General features: G+C 39.1%; 1 protein-coding gene across 1 annotated transcript in view; it reads right to left on the bottom strand.

The window, feature by feature from the left end:
- The window catches only part of ZNF804A (zinc finger protein 804A), a 159,414-nt gene that overhangs the window by 15,290 nt on the left and 119,885 nt on the right, over positions 1-24,239 (bottom strand). The window contains exon 2 of the mRNA XM_076342172.1: positions 21,741-21,884. Coding sequence (XP_076198287.1) covers positions 21,741-21,884 — 144 coding nt within the window. The remainder of the gene's footprint in view (positions 1-21,740; positions 21,885-24,239) is intronic.

The following is a 24,239-nucleotide window of genomic DNA, read 5'->3' as shown; positions in this document are numbered from 1 at the left end:
ACTAATTACTCTTGATTAGGTGACTGCAAAAGATACACGCTGGAGCAATGGAAGGAAAAATAAGTCTTTCTTTGCTTTCTATTCGTTTTAACGCTTTTCCTTCAGAAGTTATCTGCCAGAAACAAACACATACTTCATTACGTGATGATTAATGCCCTTCCCAGCATAGTAAGCCTCATGTTTCATTTGACATCATTCTAATGCCTGTGCATCTTCTGCTCCTTTCCAGTATCCCCTGCTGCAGGATTCAGATAGCATTATGACTTACAGTTGAACAAGGCTCCAGGACTTTGACAAATAACAGGTTATGGAGCATAAATTAAGACTTTTGTTGCTTTTGTTTTAAGATAACTATGTTTTCTAAAGTTGACTAAATGGCCTCAGCATTGCCATTGTGCAAAAACATTGGTTTAAGCCTGCAGAATTGCTGAGCGTTGCATACTGAATATTTCACTGCGATAGCTACTAACCATGTGTATAACAACAGCCTGATCTTATTGCAAGCTGTAGGATATTTTTTGTTAGCTTCAGCAAAAATCAGCTGAATACTCCATAAATATTAAGGCCAAGACCAAAGAAAACAGCATAGGAATACAGAATTAGCATCTCAACTATCAAATTAATTTTACCAGATAATGAAAAGAACATAAAGCTGACACACACTTGTACATCTGGAAAGTGGTTACATATGCTAGTCTCTAAATTAAAGGTATTTATTTTAATGACTCTAGGCTTAATTCTACTTCTCTTGAAGTCAATGGAGAAACTCCTGCTGAGCTCAGGGAGAGCAGAGGTTTTAAATTCACCATGGAAATTTTAGCAACACTTAAGGAAGCTTCTTCAGTCACAGAGATTAAAGACAAGATCGGTACACGTCACTTCTTCAAGGATCACTTTACCTTTACACCCACTCCTGCACCATTTAGGATTCTAATTCAAAAAGCCATATGCAACATTTTAAATCCTGTCAAGAAATGGTTATTCCAATGATTATTATGGACAACCCAGCATGGATCGTTTCAGACATCATGTGCCATTCTCTGGTCCCACAGCATTATCCGTCACCTTCCTTTCACTCCAGTAGTGAAGTTTAAGCATCCAGAATACTCTTTCTGAGCATAGCATGTACAATATTTTAAAGTTTGACAGTTCTGCTGCAACCAAAACATTCACTCAGTGAGGCACTGCCTTCTGATATTTTCAATCACTGAGTGCTAAATGTTGATGACTGCTTTATTCTCTGGCCATTTACAATTTCCCACGCATAAATAACGAGAGCTCTACAACATCCCATCTAAACTCTACCCGGAAAGCTTTAAGCTATTGGAAAAATCCCTGTTTCAGCAGCATTCATCTTCAATAAATTACTTCACAGGAGCAATGACTTCCTCACCAAGAACTCCTTTCAGAGAAAGGTCACCTCTACACCTCTTTGGAGAGAGAATATTGGATTTCCCTTTAGAATGACTTTCCAGTGGGAGATGATAAGGCCACAAAACGGATGGCTCCATCAACACACAAGCGTTGGATGGCTCAGCTGTTAAAGCTGTCTTTTGCTCATTTTGGAGACTGTTTTGCTGTTTTCCACATGAATAACATACTTGGCAGCTCTGAGGTCTTTGAGACTTCATCCCACAACTCTTCACTCCAGTGCTCTCCAACACCTACTGGTGTCTATTGTGACCCACCAGCTTTTCACCTTGGTCAAAATGGTTCACTGGGTCTCCAGCATTGAAGTTCTCTGTAGGATCACGCTGCTATTCTGATTATTCCTCCTTCTTTACTGAAGGAGAATACTATCCGTTCTTAAATTGCAAGCAGAAATTTTTAGTCTATGTTTTCAGCCTCTTTGGTCACTGACATTTTAGGAAAGACTGCCACGGAGACTGAAATGAACCTACCAAATCTTGAATCTTTCCAGTCTCTACAATGTGCACAATGACTGAAAATGAGGAATTAATATTTACAGTCAGGTTCTCTAAAGGATATTTTCCATAATCCTTGAAGGATACTCTAACAACTCTGATGGCGCTGAAGGAGATACCTGAATTCCCTCAAAGTGAGCTCTTTATTTTAATTCTTTATGTCAGAGCTAAATCACAATCACTTTCTCATATCAGTTTTATAATGGATCACTGAGCTGTTCAAGGCCTCTGTTCACAAATCGCTTCTCATCAGCAGGATCTGGTCCTTGCCAGAGATTATCCCAGGGTCATGACAAGCTTCTTCAAAGAATATATAAAATTTGACCAATGAAAATTGAGACAAGAACGGGCCTTTGCAAATTTTGACACATATCTCACAGCCACAGCTAACTGGCACACACAAAAACTGTTATCCTTAATCCAAACTTTAATACTATTCACACAGACTCCTCTGAGAAAAACACAAGATTAAAGAAAAAATTATTAAATACGAAGACTGCATCTTGCAAGGCAAAATGAATTAATACTGTAGTTTGACTTATGCTTTCTTTTTCAACTATGCAAATGAAATGTGTTGTAAAGTAACTTTGATAACATACCACTGACATTACCATGAGTAGCAGATGTTGGTAGCAAGTGGTTATGAGAGCACATGTCTCTATTTATGTGTGTCTTCTACTGCATCATTGCTTTTGCAGACCAACTGTAGAGCAAGGATGTATGTGTCACCACACTGTGTCAATAAAGTATTAAGTTATCAGTAAACCACAGTGTGGAGGTTGCTGAGGGAAACCAGGACTGTAACACAGACCCCCCAAAAAGACAAGCTCAAGGTCATAGCAGAGGCCTTGGTAGTGGAAGGAATGGGATGACAGCAGGGTCCCAGGGCTATAAACAACTCACTAGTGTTCAATTACTGCTTGCTAAAGGAATGCAGCTTTAAAATATGCATAAAAGTGGGTTTAGGGATAAAAAGAAAATTAAGCAGCATCCAACATATGTAAAACACTATATATAGCAAATTTCACTACAATATGCAATTGGGAACTACTGGAGCACATATTTGTGTTAGTAAATATATTAAAATGACCCCAAACGGACCTCAGAGTGAGGAGAAAGAAACCATCAAACTTCACCCTCTTCCTGGCAAAAAGGACGAAGAAACCACCAATATCAACATCACACTCCCCCATATGAAGAACTCGTCATGCTGACAACTTGTAATGACACCTCCCTTTTCTTCTTGGGAGGACCGTAACACCAAAAAAGGATCAGACACTAGAAAGCTTACATATATCTGTATCATTATCAGTAATGAGCTCTTATAATTGGGTAATTTGGTTTATAAGTGCCAGTATCATTGTAATTGGCCTAATAATAATTCTTTCAGTAGGCTGTTAGGACTTTAGCTAAACTAACAACAAATTCTTGGCTTTGCACATCAGCTGTGTTTCTTTCACCCATATAACTGCAAAAGGTGTTTGGTCAGGTACCTCAGCCTCGAGAACCAGCTGAACACGCGACAGAGCTGATGATAGATAGAGCAGGTCCAGCTTTCTGTTTTAATGTAACCCAGAAGCAATTCATGGTAATATTCCCCTGCCTCAATCAGATATGAAACCTTCAGGAAATAATTTGCCCTTGATTAAGAATCTCTAGGAAATTAATAAAAACAATAATTAACTAATAACGTAAAGCTCATTACCAAATGGAAATGTACCCAAATCTCAGTCCACATTCTTAATGGCAGAAAGCAGCTCCTAAGGAAAATTGACAATATCCTTTTTTTACCTTTTCTTTCCAATAACAACAGCCAGGATAGAAATACATCCACTCTCACATACAGGTTCTGATTAACAGGTGAGCATCACACGAGGAAGACAGCGCAGAGCACTACCTACAGTGCTGAACTGCTATATGCTCAAGCTTTGATGAAAAGAAGAAAAAGAAGCCCATAAAAAGCTATCTATCTGACACATAAATAACAGGGGCAATTAACTAGGAGGACCTATCGGTATCTATCTCAGCAGAAGATAGATTTAAAATGTCTATACTCAACGTGAAGGTATTGCTGGATAAAACATTGCCACAGAAAATGGAAAGTAAGAGCAGAAGCTTTATCATCTCAAGGTCAGCGTAACTGTATGTTTAGGGAAGTAAAAAAATAAAGTGCCTTACTCTCTTTCCCTACAGCAAATTCAAAGAAACAAACAAAAGTACTCTACAACTAAGAACTAGCGGTGAGAGCTATTTGAAAGCCTTGCCCACTCTTCTTACAAAGACCAGAAAAAATAATCTTATTCTGAGAACTCCCAGCCCTGCAAACAAACCTCTTGCCATCCTCAAGCACTACACAAGCATTGCTACAGCACTCCACAATCAATAAGTATTTACAGATCAGATTCTCTATTTTTGCACAAGACTTACACTATTCAGTTGAAACAGGTATCTTTGTTGGTCTTTAATTTGGCAGGAGAACCCTCTGGGTGATCACCATATTTTTCTGGTTCTGATTCACCAAAGTTGTTGTTGTTTTAATTTTGTCAACTACACGAATCTCTCTCTTTCTAGAAAATATTATGGGCATTTTTAATGAAGAACAGAGGAAAACCTTTCCACAAATTTGGGTTCAAATTTGTTTCTATACTTCTTTTCCTACAGATAGCTACAAAAAAATACAGAAGCAAATAATGACATTTCCTTCTATCCTACCCAAAAATTGGCTGTTCTCTCCACAAGTTATCTCCCATGGAGACCTAGATATTTCAGATACCTGCTCTCAGTCTTCACAACATCCCTTAAAGTAGGCTGGTCTTAAAATTTTACTTCTGCCTTAAGGTTCCTACATTATTGCTCCAAGATTTCTTAGCAGTATGCTGTAGTGCCCTCTGGGCTGGGATAGGAAAAAAATCTGTAATACACTTGTCTTTCCCTGCCACATCCTCTCCTTTTTTTTTTTTTAAATTGCCACAGAAGATGTTAGGGAAGGTTAGAAGAACACAACTTTACACAAATGACACTTTTTTCCCTCTGCAGATCTTGGATATATTGTTGGAATTCTCTCTCTTAATCGCATCGAAGTGACTCATCCTTTATGAAAGTCTTGAATCCATTCATCAAATTGTCATCCCCAAAAACTGGTTCTTGCCTGCTTGTGTAGGATGCAACTACATAGGCACAGAAAGACTCAGAAAGGCTTAGAAAATTTCTCAAGTTCCAAAGCTTAGAAACTTTCTGAAAAAAACTTATGCTTTTACCTCTAACACAAATATACACACATTAAAATGTCTTCTAGTTCCAGTAAAAACACGCAATTCAGCAGAGAATAGCATTATTGCTATTATGCAGTACGTATGCTGAAATAACTATTGTCCTTACCAGTGTGCCACAAAACTAGGCTACATCAGCACATGAATGCATGGCACACCAGGTGGTGAGCACATTTATAATTGAAGGAAAGCATGGCCAAATAGGCTTCAAATAAAGACAGTCAGGAGACCCATACACCATTTCTGGCTCTGACTCAGATTTATTGTATGGCCCCAGTTGCAAAACAAAATAGCCTGTCCTTCAAACTCGGCCTGTAAAATCGACTTAGTGTGAAGCAGCTGCCATGAAAAACATCGCGCAGTACTGATACTTGATCTGATTTCTGATTTGAGAATATTTAGAGGGAGCTGCAATCCGCATGACCCATTTCATGTTGTTTTGTCTTGCCTCTGTTACAGAGGCACAGAGATGCTTACAAGTGAGGATTAGCAATAGATCAGCAGTCATAGATCATTGCTAACATAAGGCAGGAGAATGGTTCACAGTTTCATAATTTAAAACACTTCTTCAGATGGAGCAGCAGACAAACATCTGACTTATTTCAGGACCATTTGCCATTTCACCGTCCTGCAAAGGCAGCACCAGAGCTCTGTATGTGCACCAAAACCTGCACCTGGACTCGGTAGGACCTTCCCAAATTTTGAGGAATCGGGTCCCTGGGTAAGCTGCTAGCAGACAACTAAAGCTCTTTCTTGATCCCAATGCCCAAATTAGAGCAATTTGTATTAAAAGAAATAAATTGCAAAAAGATCACTGAAGATGGAACTAAAGTAATAGCTACTTAGTTTTAATAAGTTGGTTATAAGTTATCGAGTGTTTTCTATTCTCATCAAATCTTATTAATGTATAGCACTTTACTGCATTGAGATAAACTGAATGTAGCTATACCTTGAACTAACATTTTATGCTAGGGTTTTAGCACTTTTTTTCTCTAAAATTTAAGAAGCGTAATCAGATCCTGGGTGAAAAATTGCAAATGGCCGTCTTTGTGAAAGAAAACCATCTTTTATACTGACAGACTTCCAAAATGTATACTAATGATTGCACTGAAAAATGGACACTAAAAACAAAATATAAGGACCGCTTAAGTAATTTTGCACAATTTTAAGTACCTCTTGTATTAAAATATTAATATTTTGCAGTGTTAAAACTTCAAGCTTTCGTTCAATGGGTAAAAGACGGTGAAGTGTAAGAACAAAATCACTGAAAACCTAGATTTGGATACTTGGCTTCCCACCAGAAATTCACGGCCTTCCCTGAGACACTGTGTATACACAGCTGCACCTAACACAAGCACAAGGTGGGTCTATTCATCAAATGCATGCACATTTAAGCAATGAAAGTCCCCAGTACTTCTCACTACTGAAACCAGATCTAGTGTTTTCCAAAAGGCAATAAAAGAGTTCTGATACAATTATAGGTAGCAGCCTCACACCCTTGCAAGCAGATACATCAGCACAGCTTCGACTTGCTTTCCTCTTTTAACAGATGTTGTGGAACAAATCTCGTGTGCCTACAAAGAGTACACGTCACTTTGATGCTGCGAACTCTCATTTCTGCCTGGGGCAGTATCACTAACAATAAATCATTCTGTTTGAAATTTCTACTGACCCTCAAGACACCAGCTGGCATCCTGTATGCAGCACATCTGCAGTCTGTGTCCAGACTTCTGCTTAGTGCCAGGGAAAGCATTGACTCTCCCACTTCCACTCTGGAGGAATTCTCCAGCCGTTAACACGTTACAGCAGAGCTTAACTCTATCCACCAGCAGCAAAGAAATGGCCAATGGGATGTAAAATTTAGGAAAGACGAAGCCATGTTACTTTTAATGTCCATTCACATTTAAATTAGTTGATCCTTCCTCTTGTACAGCTCCTCAACTATTTCTGGTCTTTTGTAATGGCCCTCTGAATTGGGTTTATGATGAAAGCGTCTTCCATTTCCTCATTCTCAATCTTAAAGGTAATGGGACAACCTGGGGCGACAATCATATTTTGTAAGAACTTTCTAGTCCTGCTCTTTGTGGAGACAGAGTTGGCAGCTTGGTTTTCCAGGCTCAGCCCAACCGGAACATGAAAATGAAACTCTAATTACTACCGATTTTGATAGTTTTGCCTTTCACTCTTGAAGATCCTGAACGCAGTGAAACCGTTAATTACACCAGCTTAACAGAAGTTATCATGCTTCAGAGTCAGCGTCCTGAAGAGGAGCAGTTTATTTGCTTCTCCAAGTTACTGTGTGTTCCCCACATTATTATAACTTCTCCCTCTGACCTGGAAGATGGTGAAAAACTTAGATTCTAGAGCACATCAGAGTAGTCATCAGAAAAAAAAACCCACACCAAAACACATCAAACTCTCCCAAATAATATCCTGCTACTGCACTTTCAGCAAGTGGAAGTGAAAGCATTGCCTTTAACTTGTGTTTTCTTCAATGTGATCTGATTAGTGCCGGGGTAATTGCACCATTCATCTGCTGACATGTAACCCAAATGCAGAAACCAGTGATTTCTGGTGACTCAAGTACTCAAATACAGACAGTAGTATTTTTCCTTACTCAAAACCTATCTTTCCGACAGCAATTAATTCCACAGTGTAACAATTGCTTTTTATTCTTTTCCAGGTGCTGGGGTTGTATGAATGACCTGTACCACGTCATTCATCAATGAAACACAACTGCTCTTGACTTAGACGGCGGCAGCTGTCTGACGGTGCATACCAGCTACACTGAACGGTGAGGATGGGAAGAGAAGCCACCACTATCATCAGCTGAAGCTGCAGGGGGGATTAATGTAACAGAATCTAATTACCTGCCTGGATTTTGGTCAGTGCAGAACTGGAGTTACCACCCTTGCTCCTAAGAAAGCAGTCTGGGAACTTCAATTATCGTGGTGGTCAAGGTCTCGGTTTTATATCTCGAAGGCAGCAACTCCAGCAACACAATTATATTGCTCCAATACCGACTCAAAGGAAGAAGTGCCACCCGTTGAAGTACCGTCATGTCCTGCAGCACATAAATGTTAATTAGCGGTCTTTTTTTAGACATTATGAGATGCTCTAGTCCTGCACAGTGTGAGATTTGATGAGAGCACTGGGTGGTATAGCTAATAAATCAGTTTACTGTACAACCTCATTTCTTTAATGAAGAGCAAATACCTGAGCCTTAGTAAAGCAAGAGCCCCAGGCGTACACTTGCAAACCGAAATGCTGGATTTAATTTTTTTGCGTTCTCTCTGAAACAGGGAGCACTGACCTACCGCTAGTCATTAGAGAACGCTCTCCTGTCAGGGGGCAACGCTAAGCATAAACTTTGATGTCAGAATTAAAAAACACAGAAGAGATGAGTGGCAAGGCCATTATGGGAGAATAACAGTAGAGGTACCGTTTTCATAAGGGAATAACTTTTAAAAGCTGACAAGAGCTGTCAAGGTGTCAGGCCAGGAGAAGAACCAGCACAATTAACACATACTAGGCTTCAATCTACTGGGAGGGAAAAAAGCAGGATTTATTTTGGACGATTACAAGTTAATAAATGGAAGTGTCAGTTCCTCTGTAGAGCACCCATTAAAGTGTACTAAAGGCCAAAACCTTTTACAATTTCTGTCATGGTAGGCAACACACTACCATTATTTTATATTTCAAGCAATTTTATTGCCAATGACAGCAGTTACAAATGTACAAGAAAATATTTTCCTTAGCAGCATACCAGGCAGTTTACTTTGCAGAAATCATCTGTGCTCCCAGAAGTGACTAGTATTTTAGATTTTTATTATGAACACTGTGTATTTTATTTTATCTTTTATTTTCCAAAGCGCCCACATATGAATGAGTGCTTGAAGTGAAGTGCTCAGGAGGGCACACCATACCACTTTACATCCTCCAGCAACACACAATCCCTGCCTGGGGAGGGAATAGCACCTATTCAGGGTGCCTGTTGCTGCAGAGAGCCGAGCAGACTCCTTCATGCCTGCAGCCGCTTTCCACAGGAAGATGAGCTCTCCCCTCAATAAGCGCAAGGGCAGGCAGGGTACCACTCCCTCCCTGACCTCACCGGCTGCCCTCGTTTCCCTCACTCCAACTCCCCATTTAATTCAGACCTTGCACAGCGTGCAGAGCCATTAACTTGTTTGCGTGAGGCTCACCCCAAGCTCAGGAACATGCTTCTGCTTTTTTTTCCTTTCACTTAAAAAAAAAAAAAACAACAGAACAATGAAGAACTGGGTTGGCTTCACCTGCAGAATCGCTCACCCTCTGCAGTGGACCAAGAAAAGATACCTACACTGCTTGAACCCTGCTATTCTCAGTTGCCTACTTAACAATAAATTACAGATCAAGTATCTCCAATTCAGATGGTAACTCGAGGGACTTGCAAACAAAGGAGTCAAACCTCCCCGTGCATACCTACAGAGGAAGGCACAGAAGCCCCTTTGTAGTGGTGAATCTCCATTGTACGATGAGCAGGTAGAGAAGCTGTACTCAAATGAGGACATAAACCTTGAATTTTACCTTAAATCCCCTTTAAGGGAATAAAAAGCTTCCAAACCCAGCACTTTTTAATACACAATCTTTTCTCCTCACTATTGCTTAAGGAAAATGATATGACATTATTTTTGCCTTGTTGATCTTCCTGTGAATCCAGGCAGAGAGATGAGTCATTAGCTATTCTAGCTTCCCTTTGTTCATAGCCAGGCAGGTGTGCAGAGCCAAAGCAAGATACACGAACAGTGCTTGAAAAGAAAATCCGCTACCCGCAGAGTCATTTCGAAAAGAGTAGCTATCATTTAAGACGCTATCTATCATTATTTAAGTAAAGTAACCCCCCACCTCATCATCATAAGTGAGGTTATTCAACACCTACCATTTGAGGGCTGCCCAGCTTTCATCATTGTAAATCCTATTGCTCAGCTGTTACGAGAGCTTTGCTTGGACAGCCGCTCCTCCTCACTCTGATTTTTTTTTTGAGTTGAGAAAAAAAGAAAAAGGATCCTAAAATAGGCTTGGGTATAGCATATGCCTTGCAGGAATTCTGGCATGGGGTAGATGGACATCTGCTTCAGGCCTGACCTACTTCTAAGCATCTGAACACAAAAATCTTCTTGCAAATATTCCCTGTATTTTTTTTTAGCTGTTAATCCCCTAGTGATTTCACCTGCCCCTCAGAAACCTTCTTGGGTCTCTTGGATCTCTTGGATCTCTTTGAGATCCAAGTTGAACTCAGTTATATTGGGTCTGGCCATTTGAAGACGTTGGCAGTGTTGGTCACTAAGGAGTAACTCAGACTAGAGCTTCCACTGTGCAAAGCAAACACCAAGTGCTCAATGAAGAGGTTACAGCCTTTGTAGGTAAAGCAGATATGAGACAGGTTAGGAGTCAAACGTTCTTATTCAGTGAGCATATAACGCTCATAGGTAGATTATAATAATTTATCTTAGATGGTATTTTGAATATATTTCTCATTATTCAATACGTAACTTTTAACCAACCTTCTATAGTAGGCTGATACCAAGAAAATATACTAATTGGGGTATTCCTTAGAAATGCAAATCGTGTAACTATGGCCAGAAATGAGGGAAGAAAATGAAGTAACCCCCACCAGTAGCATGTGTCGTACTCGCATCCAAACAAAGGAAAAAAGAAAGATTCATTAAGCAAGAAATGAATCTTGAGGTGGTATAGAAGAAAAGTCTCCTGCTGGGGCAGAGAAGTGGGATTGCAAAGAGACATGAGACAGAAGGAGAGGTGGCAGCATCCTCTGTCTCACAAAACCAAAGAAAAAGAACCATTTATGTTAGCTTAATGCTTGCTTAGCAAAAGAGAATGAAAACAACTAAGGGTGAGTTTCATAAGCATCATTTTAATGCTTCATTAACTTATTTTACTTTTTATTTGTGAGTTCATTTTCAAATCAATATAGCCTTCCATTTTTTATCATACCTAGTGACAGCAATGTCTCATACCATGCCTTTTGTCCATGAGACGAAGACTATTGATAACCTTAAGTATCCTTAAACAAGTGCCCTGCTCTTGTAATGCTCACTGTAACCAGTGTGCCTCCAGGAAAGCCCCCTTGGCCAGGGGTACAGCTGCTTTTCTTGCAGCCAGGAGTAGGGGAGAAAGATGCACAGAGGTGAGGAGGAGAAGACCTGATCCTTAAGGGAGTCTGTGATAATGATCCCTAACCTCTGGTCCCATTGTAACCCTTCTCTTCCATGCTATTGCTGTGAGTATCTTGCTTTGTTTCCAGCTCTCATTACAAGCAATTTGTCGGCAGATATAGCTCTCTGTAGTTATAAATCATGTAACACAATGAGATCCCGTACCAGATGTGAACATACAGATGCCAGTGCAAGAATGCACTTAATAGCTATACAAAAATATACAAAAAGGTGGTTAAAAATAAATAAATAAAGATCAGCATTAAAGAAGGTGGAGGTTTTAATTTAATAGATTTTTTTTTTTTTTAATTTTCTTGAATTTCAGTGCTAGAAAAGGGAAGGTGGGTTACAGGTGCAGAGCTAACCTTTTGTGTTCTCTCTTGGTATCATTAGGTATATCAAGACTGCATATCAAGACAACAGCAGTAAGTCATATCAGAGAAGCCAGGCATTTAAAAGTAGTAGCATTAATCATGAATGAACTTGAATTAATATTATTTATTATTTATATTAAAGTATACCATGGGTCTTTTGTCGGTTCTAATTTAAGAAAAGATGCAACATGCTGTTGGAACAGGCAATTCAAGGAAAGAGAAGGATGCCTGCAATAGGGAGGCACGGTCACGTAGTAGACGGTTTGCATTTATACTGTCTTCTGCAGACTGAATGTCTTAAAAAATTAAAATAAATCATTCAACCAAAAGACATCAACACTTCCAATCATTTTATGTTGAACCACTACTCTTCTGCCACACATGGAGACTTCAGAAGAAATTGAAAGGTCCTTCACAGAATAATTCAGGTTTGTCACAAGGATGTTTGTCATGAACAAGCACGGGTGAAAGCACAGTGAGAGACTAGGAGGTATTACTGGAATAACAGTGTGTGGTATCCTTGCGATGAAGGAAAAGGCTCAGCTGAATCCAAAATACAAACAGGACTGAAGGCAGGGGCACACTTCTAGCTTTCCTTTCCACTGACTCTTGAAACATTCTTAAATGAGGGCTACTGCCTGTGGGCCAACAGAGGTCAAATGAGACTGCATTCCTGCTCGCCCAATCTCTCCCTACAAATGCTCACAGAGCCCTTATTTAAGTCTTTCTTACTTTATTCATTTGCAGTGTGAGGGTGGGGAAAGTTTAAATTAGGGAGTCACTCAGACCTTTACTGGGCAGCTGTAGTTGTAGCACTAACTAAAAAACAAACCAAAGCAAAAGCCAACCAGCTAATCACTGCAGCTCAAACCCAAAAAGCCAACGACAAACATAGAAGAGGCTCTGCAGATAAATTGTTCCAAGACTGCATTGACTGCACGTGGAAAAAAGAAAAAAAAAACAAGTTCCTATTATAGACTTTGCTGAATGCTCCTAGAGCGGTTCAGGAATTTGAAGACATTTCTGTACAAGCTGCTACTGAACTGCAATTAAAATATGCGGAACAACAGCAATTATAATTTCCAGAGTAGCACTAGTCTGCCTGAAGAAACTACAGTGCTAGTTGTCTGCTCAAGGCATACAACTTTCCCTTAGATGTACCGTAAGTTAACCCCTGGCTCTGTAGAGGTCCCGATGTCCTACTGCATGCAGCATGCATGCTGAGCAGGAATTATCACTTGAGGGAAACCAACTATCAGGTCCATATAGTTTGTTTGCCTCATCACATCTCTTCACAAAAGGCAACACTGATTGCAACACTATGTTTCGTCAACAGGTCAGAACCACCATTGAAAAAAGAACAAGCTCTTTCTGAAATGAATGAAGGATTGATTTTGCATGGATCAGCAAAGACTGCAATAATTACCCTAAGATTTACTGTGGCTTGTACTGAAAAGGTTGTGCTAGCAGAGCTCCTAAGGAAAAAAAAAAAAAAAAAAGATATCCTGAAACTTTTTTTTTTGGTAGCAAATAGAAAGCTGTAAGGTGGCTTTTGCAGCATCAGGCATGGAGTACTAACCATTCACGTGCACCACTTAATTGTTTTAGCAAATTAAATCATGTTAATGTCACAAAAAAAATGATTCACCTTGAGAGGCCAGAATTTAATATATTACTAGCAACATATTAGTTTCTCCTTCATTTAAGAAAATTTAAAACTTCATTGTAAATACCAGTTTTCTCTATGATCACTGACAGCTCAAAACTATGGAGTAACAAAATGCTTTTCATATTATTCATTACTTACACTTAATCTATATTCTACTTGATTACCTTCAGGACAGCAATGGAACTGCATTTGGAATTTCTGAAAATTACAGAAAAGGTATTCTGTTGATTGGTTTGAACTTTGCAGCAATAATAACGCTTAAATTAACTTTGGGAGATTGATTCTGTTAAGGAATGAATGAAAATAAAAAAGAATATTTTTCTTCCAGATAATTGCTCAGCTGATCTATAGCCTAATACAACAAAGCAAGTGATAGGTAAACTATCATCTGATCTCCAAGTTTGTATAGCACAAGTTTTTAATCATTTCTCCCCATTAAAACACTGTACGCCGAAAGATGCATTACAATATGCATGATGCCTCAGGAATCATGTACTGGAACACTGTATTATTTCCTATCTTCAAATCCTAATTATTATGTCCACTCTTATCTTAGTGCTGCATGGAAAAAAATATTTTCTTTTGCAACAGTGTTGGCCAAACAGCAGAAACTTGATAAATGCTGATGTGGTAAAGCAAAGTTTAAAATTAGCCTCAAGTTCAGCTAAGTTACATGTAGAAAGTTTCACAAATTGATTTAAAAAGACAAAGCTAAACTGAAATTTATGAGTACCGTTTTAAAATAAAGAGTGAACCACACAACAGTAGAAATGCATGCCAGGGAGATGTATGGAGTAAACCATGTTTCTTCTTGTCCCTAATTCTTCCCTCCCTTTTTGTGTTGGGGCTGTATTCCCCGCGCCCGCGCCCCTGCCCATGGAAGTAACTTGCTCAATCTAGATTTGGAAGGTAATAATAAATGAGCAATGGGTGGTTCAATTAAATTTGTAAATTTTTGCATAGAAATATAACATTACTGATTTATCAGGTTATCAGACTGATCTGGATATTGAAAAGGACAGAAAGGAGAAGGCTGCAATAATTCAAAACAGAAAAAAATTAAAGAACTGAGGATAAATACCAAGTTTCTAAAGTCAGGAAGGGTTGCAGCTGGGTAAGGCTGCTCCCGTGTTAAAGAACAGGCTCCTTGTGGAATCAGAAGTGTCAGTGCATGGGGTTAATATTCTGTTTGCAGGCTATCAGTGGGACAGACAGGGTATATACTTCTCTACTGTAATTATGTTTGTTCTAAAAACACCTCTTCAGAAAAAATAAGTCAACTGGTTAATCAAACATTATTACAGAACAGAATTTCCCAAACATGAAAACCAGAAAACATTATGCAGTATCTTTTCTGTTAGAATTACTAAGGCAGGAACATAGTGATATGTCTTTTTTGGTAATGAGGAAACAGAATGTTAGTTGGCAACAAAATTGGATTTTGCATTATTAATATTTTACTCAAGAATATCCTCATCTAACCCATCAGTACAAGTTTTGAGCTAAAGAGTGCCTAAATACTCTGTTACACTGATAACGATCAAGAAGCCAATCTCTGGGATTAAATTTTATAGGTAAATTAAAACTGGAAGGAAAACAGATAATTTTTTTCTTTCATTCAGGAAAGAGTGTGTGAAGTTTCTCCCTAAATATATGGAAATATTCACAAATAACAGAACTTAACTATTTAATTTTAAAATACATTATGTAAAGCAGAATATGGACTATCATTTGCAGCCTTCCAATGCAGACACATTATTAACAGACCAGCAAAACAAGTTCCAAGCGGCTTTGTGCCCTGATGCAATGGGACTGTATTTCCCCTTTTCCTGAAGCCTTCCAGTTCCCACTAATTATCTCCCTGCACTTCACTCTGTCTACACCAAAACCTACCCCAAACCACCCATCCCAGGGCAACCCCAGAAGCAGCACTCTTGGCAGCCTACCATCCAGAAACAGGCTCCCCCCTGGAAATTTCTCTCCAGCATTTGCTCTGGGCACATCCTTATATTGCAAAGGAGCAGAGACCCTCATTTCTGTTTCCCTCCTCCTTCATGGCCCAGTGTGGTTCTGTTATGTTGGCAGTTTTGCCTTTCTCTTCAGAGTAACAGCAGGAGGTTTGGTTTGGTGTTTTGGTTGTTTTTTTTTTTTAAAAGGAGTTGAGAAAGGAAGCACAGTGTCTACTGCAACACTCTGTTCCAATGCTACCAGCAGTGCTGAGCTATGATTAATAGGACTAGTGATGACCCTTTTTAGTATTTCTGTCAGTATAAATGCTTAAAACTTAAAAGGAAGCTTTTTACTAAAATACAAACGAGCAAACCCCAATCCAACCACAAAAGACCATTATATAATGCAATAATCATGGGAAAAAAATTGAAATACAGTGATAAGAGCAGCGTGTGTTTGGAAGAGGAGGGGGTCATTTTGTGGTTTTATGTGTATTACAAATATACGTATGTATATGAACACACAGCTGAACATTTGTTTGTGTTCCCTTAATATTTGAAAAGGCCACAAAGATGACTATCTTTTCCTGAGGAAAAAAAAGAAATATAGGAAGACATGCCAAGTTACATCCTGGGAAAGCAATAATAACAGTAAGAAAGAGCTACACAAGATCGATTCAAACAAAAATGTTTAAATCCTCATGTATGCTTGCTTAACATTTGGAAAGTTAAGACTGCTTGCCCATAAGGACACACTGAGATGATGCTCTCTTCTAACACGAGAAACAAGCTGAAGTAAGGGAAGAAATACAAAATTTCTCCATTCTGGAAAATTCAGCTGCAAAAATCCCATCTGATATTAAAAGTGATAAGTCACTTAGCGCCAAAGAAGAGAAAGCGCACTGAAACATATTGCAAAGAATTATTTTCACTTGCAAGGAATGGAAAAAATGACGCTGCAAATGCTTCCCACCCCAGTTTCCCACAAGCTACATCCAACGGCACGCACCGGGTCACGCTTTCCCCACCAGAGCATGAAGTGGCTGGCACTGCAACTGCCTTCCTCCTGCCCATCCCCACTCTCCCTGCAGAAAGACACCCACCCTCTCCGTCACACAAGACACCGTGGGCTTGGCACTGAGACATCCATACGGGCATTTTTCTGATCCAAGACCAGCCTAGGCAGTGCTTGAAGAAATGATTTATTTTATCACTCTCCGGGATTTTCACAGCCATAAATTCTCACCATGGCCTTCTTGCCTATTTTGTTGTATTAAGTAACCCTCCTGGCTGGGCTCAGCGCACAGCAAGGTCCAGCAAAATGCAATGTGATGTCAGGCAGCATGGAGCTATAGCAAGGGCTGCTGACCGGTGGAAGAGGACAGGACCCAGCTGAGAGCAGCCGGCCTTGGGCTCTGCCTCCAGCCTCCCCTCTCAGGCACGTCTCATCAAGCAGAGCCTGGCAAAGCCATCATGAAACGAGCGCTGTCAGGCTCTGCATTGCTCCTTGTGATCCCCTTCACCGTCACTCTACCAGGTAATCAACTCCAGCTTATCCACAGGAAGGGCTATACTTAAAACTTGAGAAACAGAAGTTTTAATATTCTTATTTTATGAAATCCCTTATTGGTGAACATCCCCAAAACTCTGACCCACTATATATCATGTTTGTTTTGCTTATAAAGCAAATCTTCAGAATATTTTTGAAGCTCTTAAGGTTTTATTCTTACTACAATAAAACTCTTTATTAACATACTGCTCTAGAAGATGACACTTTTTTTGAGAATTATTATTTCTATATTTCCAAGATGGTATACAACACGTTGCCTCTGTCTTCCTCTGATTCAAATAGCTCCAGTGGGACCCAACTTGCAAAAAGCAGGTCTGAAAAAACAACATAAGATACTGTTTGCTCCCAGTAAATAGTTAATTTCTTTCACTTTGCAATTCTCCAAGCACGTGTCACATTTCCCTTCAAACAGATATAAACTCTTTGGCTATGCCAGAAGCTGCAGATGGCCTGTGAGCAGATCCACCGCAGTGCCCTGAGCTGACCTACTCGTGACCAGCAGATGCACTGCAGTGCATCCTCTGCAGGCACCAACCAAGTAGAAGAGATAGGATCTTTTCTTTTTTGAGAGGGAATAACTCTACAATGAGATTTTTTAAAAAAAGCTGTAATGATGACCACAAGGATTTGCTGCTTTGTTTTTAAATCGCAGAGTCAAACAACTGCTAACCTCCAATTACCTTTGCTGAGAATACTGGCATCCCCAAATGTGCTATACTGCTCTTACTTTATACCTTATATGCTTCATACTTCATAGGAAGTATACCTTTAGTAAAAGTACGGATTTATTATATCATTATGCCTAACCACACCCTTCCACTTCCGAATTTCTTCTTCTTCACCCATATTCCATGAAATATTTAGTCAAACACATAAAGATGTTCGAAGTTTGGACTTCTGATTGGCTACAGATTGATACTCCCTAACCTATTTGGCACTGATGTCCTAACAAATCTGCAAAGAAGAAAAACATGTAGAGAGGAGAAAAATGTAAACAGCATAAATCTGTGTTTGTAATAGGGAAATAAGACACCTACTAATTTAGTCTTCCTGCATAATTTGTGTTTTAGTACTTACATACAATTTTAAATACATTTTTAGAGCAGGGAGACCATTTTCATCCAGGGAGAGACAGTTTGAGAAATGACCTCTGATTCTGTGGGGAAAAATTCCTACTTACAATTTACTTAATTGATTGTATTAGCATATCTAGCCACAAATACATTAGGGCTATTAATTTTATTTTTCATCACAGCTTTTTTTGTTGTTGTTTGATATTTGGAAGAGCACTCCTGGGAGAGGAAACAGCACCAAGCTCGGGTGCGCTGCCGTGATATGAGGTGATTAATCAGAAGTTCTGGGATGGAGAGGAAGACTTTCAAATACAGGAATAAAACCACTTCGTTCTTGTAGCGACAAAAGTCTCTTGAGGAATGACTGATGCAAGGGACCTAGCTGTGTGATCCAGCCTTCTTCACTGACAAGATAAAACAACTCACTGACTGAACAGCTACAAGACGAAGGTCATTCAGAGCCTTAGACTTAATGCTCAGCCACATTTATCAAAACCACAGCATTTTGAGGAACACAGGCAGGATTTTTTCACCCTGCATGAATACAGCACTTCAGAGAGCTCCTCATGCGCTTCCAAATACTTAAGAAATGCTGCATCACCATGTTTTGAAAGTCTTGGCATGCGTCTCAAAAGCTGCATTCCGTGATCTTAGACCATCAAATAGCAATTCTCTCATTACTACATTAAATAATAGCAGTTCTGCCTTAGTTACATTTCTCTCTGTATTGAGCCCAGAACATTTTTGTCTTTAAAGACACCTGCATTGTATTTTGGTTTTTTTTTCTTTTTTTTTGTCTAGGCTTTCAAAGCAAAGAGTTCATTTTTCTCCATTACCGCTGACTGCTTGCAAGTTGCTTTTCCAGGACTATTTCATAAAGGCTACAGATATTGCTCTCCAAACCATATTGTCAAAGCTAAGAACAAGAAAACACTAACAGAGGCAGTGGAGATCTTGCAACACTCGTCTGAACTCCTTCAGGTCCTAGGAAATAGTTAGTTTTGCCCTATTCCTATCCTTTCTTTCTGGACCAGTCAGAAGGACCTCATACTATCTCAAAGCGGGTGTTCAGAAGCTGTAAGACACAATAAATCAAAACACAACCAACCCCTGACAGTACAAGGCCGTGTACTTCAATCCAATGGAGGAAACCCACATAATTATCAAATCTTCTGGTTTAAATCCTGTAAATTTTCTGTGCTAGCAATCTTTGAATCGATGGAAAGAAAATCTTCTACAATAAAACTGAGGTACAGGAGCTGTTATGAACATTTTCTCTGATAAACCATCCCATGGCTTAGATGGTGTGATAACAGAATGCTCAATTAGAATTAAATACAGCTTTTCAGAACAGCTGGGATGAACTCAGGTTTAGACAGAGCTCTCATCCATTTGATCATATAGAAACCACTGTCAGGTGCTGGAATCACTGAAACTGAACTGGCTGCATATGCTTACAACTATTCTTGGATCATGGGAAGCTTTTTGTGGTAAGTGCTTCCCCCTACCTGTCCATTATTAGTAGAAAGGTGTGATCAAAGGGAGAAAGAGAAAAATATGAAGCAAAATCCAAAGACAGATTATCTGTTCCTCTCACCCCTACTGAACCGCTGGAAAACTTCTGCCATTGAGGTAGGAAGTTTCAAGACAGAAATCAGAGCATTCAACAGTAGCACCTGCAAATGGCTCTAGTACACTTGGTAAAATTAGGTTACTCAAAAAAAAGCACATGGTATTAAGTTCCTTGAAAACTGAACAAATCTGAGTGAGCCTGCACTGCAGCATATGCTTCCTGCCCCCTTTTTCACCTGAAATATGGGAAGAGGAATGGTTTTTCTTTATAACACCAGTAGAAACCACCACAAAAACACACTCCAGAAGAGTTAACTTAACGCTTTAATCTCAGGAATCGATAGTCTTATTTGCCAGTAATGTTACAAAAAATTATTACTTCATCCAAACAAGCATCCATACAATTTTTTCTACTGGACAACTAGAAACTTTTGTCTGATTTCCTACCAGGGAGATTAGAGTTGTGGATGTCTTACAGAGGAAGAGGATGGCTTCCTGCGTTTCACCAAACACATCCACAAAGCCACATGCAAACACGGACACACACAGGCCCCCTACACAAAAGATGGAGAGGTAGGATCTGCCGTGCTCCGTCAGATGCTAGTGCAGTGCCCACCATCTCCTGTCTAAAGCCATCAGAAAACCAGAATAACTAATGTGAACCACTGGAAACAAGTCCCTGTTCAGTCTTACACCTGGCCTCAGTTTCAAAATCAATTTTTCATCAATACTCAATAGAGGAACAAACAAGGCAGCCTTCAGGTTCTCATTTGAAAGTGCTTGAGAGCCCCTAAAAATTAATAAATAAAAACCCTAAGAGAGTTCAAGTGGGGAAGACTCTGCCCATCACTTCTGTTTTCCTGCCTTCCATCAATGAGGTGCTGCTGTGTGAACATAACACCTGAGGAATCAGTTCCAGATGTATTTTAACTATTTGCAACTCATAATAAATATCTATAGGATGCAATGAAGCTACCTGCTAATTTCTTATCTAATACATCTTTCCCTCCAGCTTCTCACAGATTGCTATTGGTTCTGAGGTCCACATCTCTGTAGTTCTCAAAACTAAATCTAACACTCACGCTGACAGTGTAAATTATGGGCTAAATAAAAATACCAGTGAGAGAGAGAGGGAAGTGTTTCAGGGAGAAGTGCTGAAGGAAAGAAAAGCAAATCATTGGCTTACATAATACAGATATAAAACACGTGTAGCAACTCATCTATGTTCACCCTGAGCAGAATTACAGGACAAGGGGAGATTCAATTAGAATGAAAAGCAATCAATCCAGATCCACAACCATATGATTTCACCAGGTAAAATAAAAAAGATACAGAATAATTACCAGCTAAGTGGAATAAGTAGAAATTTCCTGTACAGTTATTACACATCTTTACATTATTGTTACATATCTCTTCGGTGGAGTCAAGATGCATTGTATTTTCCTCTGAATTACATAGTCCTGGCTCCTCCAGAGACGAAGACGTTGCACTGGGATGCATTGCCTCTCTTGTTATGTGGAAGCACTGCTTTTTTGTTACTACAGTAGGACACACACCTTGGAGGTGCAGTGATAAAATGTGGTGGTAAAAATGTAAATACCAATGTTTTAAAGCTCACACATAGCTTATTGTGAGCTGAGCCAGAAACTTTTCATTACCACATTTTTTTTTATATTCAATGCATTTAAGTAAAATCATAGCCCATTTCAGAACTTACCTGCACTAAAAGAAAATTTACCAAAGAGCATGTCAAGTTTCCTATCCACATCTGTTGCAACAAATGCTTCCCAGTAAGTCATCTCTTAGGTATACCACAGTATTTATTTATGTGCAAAATTAAACTGATAACAAGGAAATTGTACATTTACACTTTTAATCATATTTTTCATCATTTCCTGTTCCTCTTCACAGTTGAACTGTTCACATTTCCCTTTCTTGCCATCTCAGAATTTTTGACTGTAAAATCTTCATGTTAAGATTTGTTTCTAAGAAAACAGTGTATTTTGCTTCCCAGAACCTGAAATTTGGGCACAACTCAACTGTGATTTCCAAGCCCGCCTGAAGGACATCTTATTTCATTATCTACCTGAAACTAAGTTGAAGTAGTGAGCAGATTCCTCTTACCTGTTTGTGAGCATGATCATAAGAGTTAATGTGATTGTCAAACTCCTGGTGTTTATAGTACTGCTTGTCACAGAGTTCACAGTAGAAGTTGGCTTTAAGATCTTCCAGAGCTTTTGCTATCGTGTTTTTCTTTTCAGCATAATCCTGGAGGGGGGCGGGAAAAAGTAATTTTAGTTTTGCCTTTGATGCTGCGAATGGATTTTGTGCTCTGCAGTTAATCATATTTGTAAACATTTACACACCTCTGTAACTAAAAGCCTTCACATATTTGCTGTGTTACACTGCACATATTTACTGTATATGCTGTGAGGCTGAAGATTTGCACACTTCAATTTGCTATACAGTTGCCAGCTCCCCTCAGGGGCTCTATCAGACGCTAGAAGGATTTCCCCAGGTTCTGTCTAAATACAAATATTTATCATGCTGAAGGCTATTTTCTAGTTAATTTTGATCCAAGACTCACTGCTCCAAAGATCTGCTAGGTAATACACCCAAGCACAATAAGGATGAAGATACAAACTGCAATAATTTAGTTATCAGGCTGTTACAAGAAAGTACGCTTACTAAAAAGAAAACAAAATTAAAGAAGCCCTACTGGGTCCTTCTTGAACACGTGTACACATGAAAACGTGAGGAACACTTTCATAGCTGAGATGTAATGAGTATCTTCCATAGCTTTGTTATTTGTCATCCAATATTAGAAGGACAAACACATATCTCCATTTACCATACATTAGCAAAAGCATTACAAACAACCTTGCTTACCATTTATGAGCAAATTGTATACAAGTAGTATTTATTAATTTCCTAAATACATTGATGATAACATGGCCTGTTCTGAAAAAGCATGGAAATGGTCTGTCATCTCAAATTAGTTTAATACCAGTTAAACATTGAACATGTATAACTTCAGTGCAATGACTCCTGCTTTTGACACGTCTGTCTGGGATAGAATCACATCCTGAAATCCCAAATGTGGCAAATATTGTTTAAGAAAATACACTCCTTTGATTTGTTTCACAAAATGTCATCACTGTGAGCTCTTTGGAACTGACCCTAAATTCCCCTTGTTTCTGTCATCTTCCTTGTTTGGTTAGATTAAGATAAAAGATGATCTCGTAATCAGAACACCCAAAACTGAGTTAATTTGGGGAAAAAAAGTCCCTATTCACTAGCAGTTTTTACAGCTTAGAACTCATATACTTCCAATATATTTTTGGGAGTTTAAAATGGAAAATTTATGTTTATCAGATTAGAATATTTTCATAACAATGATGCTTATTAAAAAAAGACAGGAATAAGAGTCATACAATTAGAATTACATCCACAAAGTACTTATTTAAAATAGTACTTTAAATATAATTCAGCATGATTGGACTGCTAGCAAACACCGTTGATTCATACCCAAACTGAGGCACTCTCTCATCAAAATTTCGTCCATTAAAAGAATTGCAAAAGTCACTTCAGGGTGGTGTTTTGAATACTGGCTGACACGCGAGGAATTCACACGTTTCTAAAATGATGTTTCATAAAATCTGTTTCGTTTAAAAGCAAAGTGAGTTAGCATTCTATTTCAAGAAACAGCAGTATTTTACACTTTGAAATATATTTATGCTGTGTGGAAACCTAGCCTGGAAACTCTGCATTTAGTTCTTGGTAGCAACTAGTAAGAAACTACAGGTTTTGAACCACTTCAATTATTACCAAGATGCCTATGTTTAGGAAAGCAGTGGAGACAGCATATAGAGACCCTATGACATACACTCATTGAAACACTTGAAAAGTAATTCTCATAGTCTACAAAGGGATGCCACCTAATTTTGCTTTTTCAAAACACAAAAAAGAAAATTCTGGATTTGGGGGAACTATCAGAACTCTGAAATATTATATATGACATCTGTGAAGGACGAGAGTGAATGTGATGGATTCTAAGACAAGAACAGTGAATTGAATAGTAATTTTTCCTTACATAAAGATCTCACGCCATGTTGTTGATTAACCCTCAAGCAAAATTTTGCAAGACTCGCACACTAATGTAGCATAATACCTTGAATAAAGTTACGTAACTTCATTGGTGTTCCTCTTGACATAAAGCACCATTTTTGACATAATATAGAATCATAGAATCATTGAGGTTGGAAGAGACCTCTAAGATCATCGAGTCCAACCATCAACCCAACACCACCATGCCCACTAAACCATGTCCCTAAGCACCACATCTACACGTCTTTTAAATACCTCCAGGGATGGGGACTCAACCACTTCCCTGGGCAGCCTGTTCCAATGTTTCACCACTCTTTCAGTAAAGACACTTTTCCTCATGCCCAATCTAAACCTCCCCTGGCGCAACTTGAGGCCATTTCCTCTCGTCCTATCACTAGTTACTTGGGAGAAGAGACCGACACCCACCTCGCTACAACCTCCTTTCAGGTAGTTGTAGAGAGCGATGAGGTCTCCCCTCAGCCTCCTTTTCTCCAGGCTAAACAACCCCAGTTCCCT

The sequence above is a fragment of the Aptenodytes patagonicus genome, chromosome 6 (genome assembly GCF_965638725.1).
Source record: "Aptenodytes patagonicus chromosome 6, bAptPat1.pri.cur, whole genome shotgun sequence".
Classification (NCBI taxonomy): Eukaryota; Metazoa; Chordata; class Aves; order Sphenisciformes; family Spheniscidae; genus Aptenodytes; species Aptenodytes patagonicus.
The sequence above is the reverse complement of the archived record's forward strand: the minus strand, read 5'-3'. Positions and strand labels throughout refer to the sequence as shown.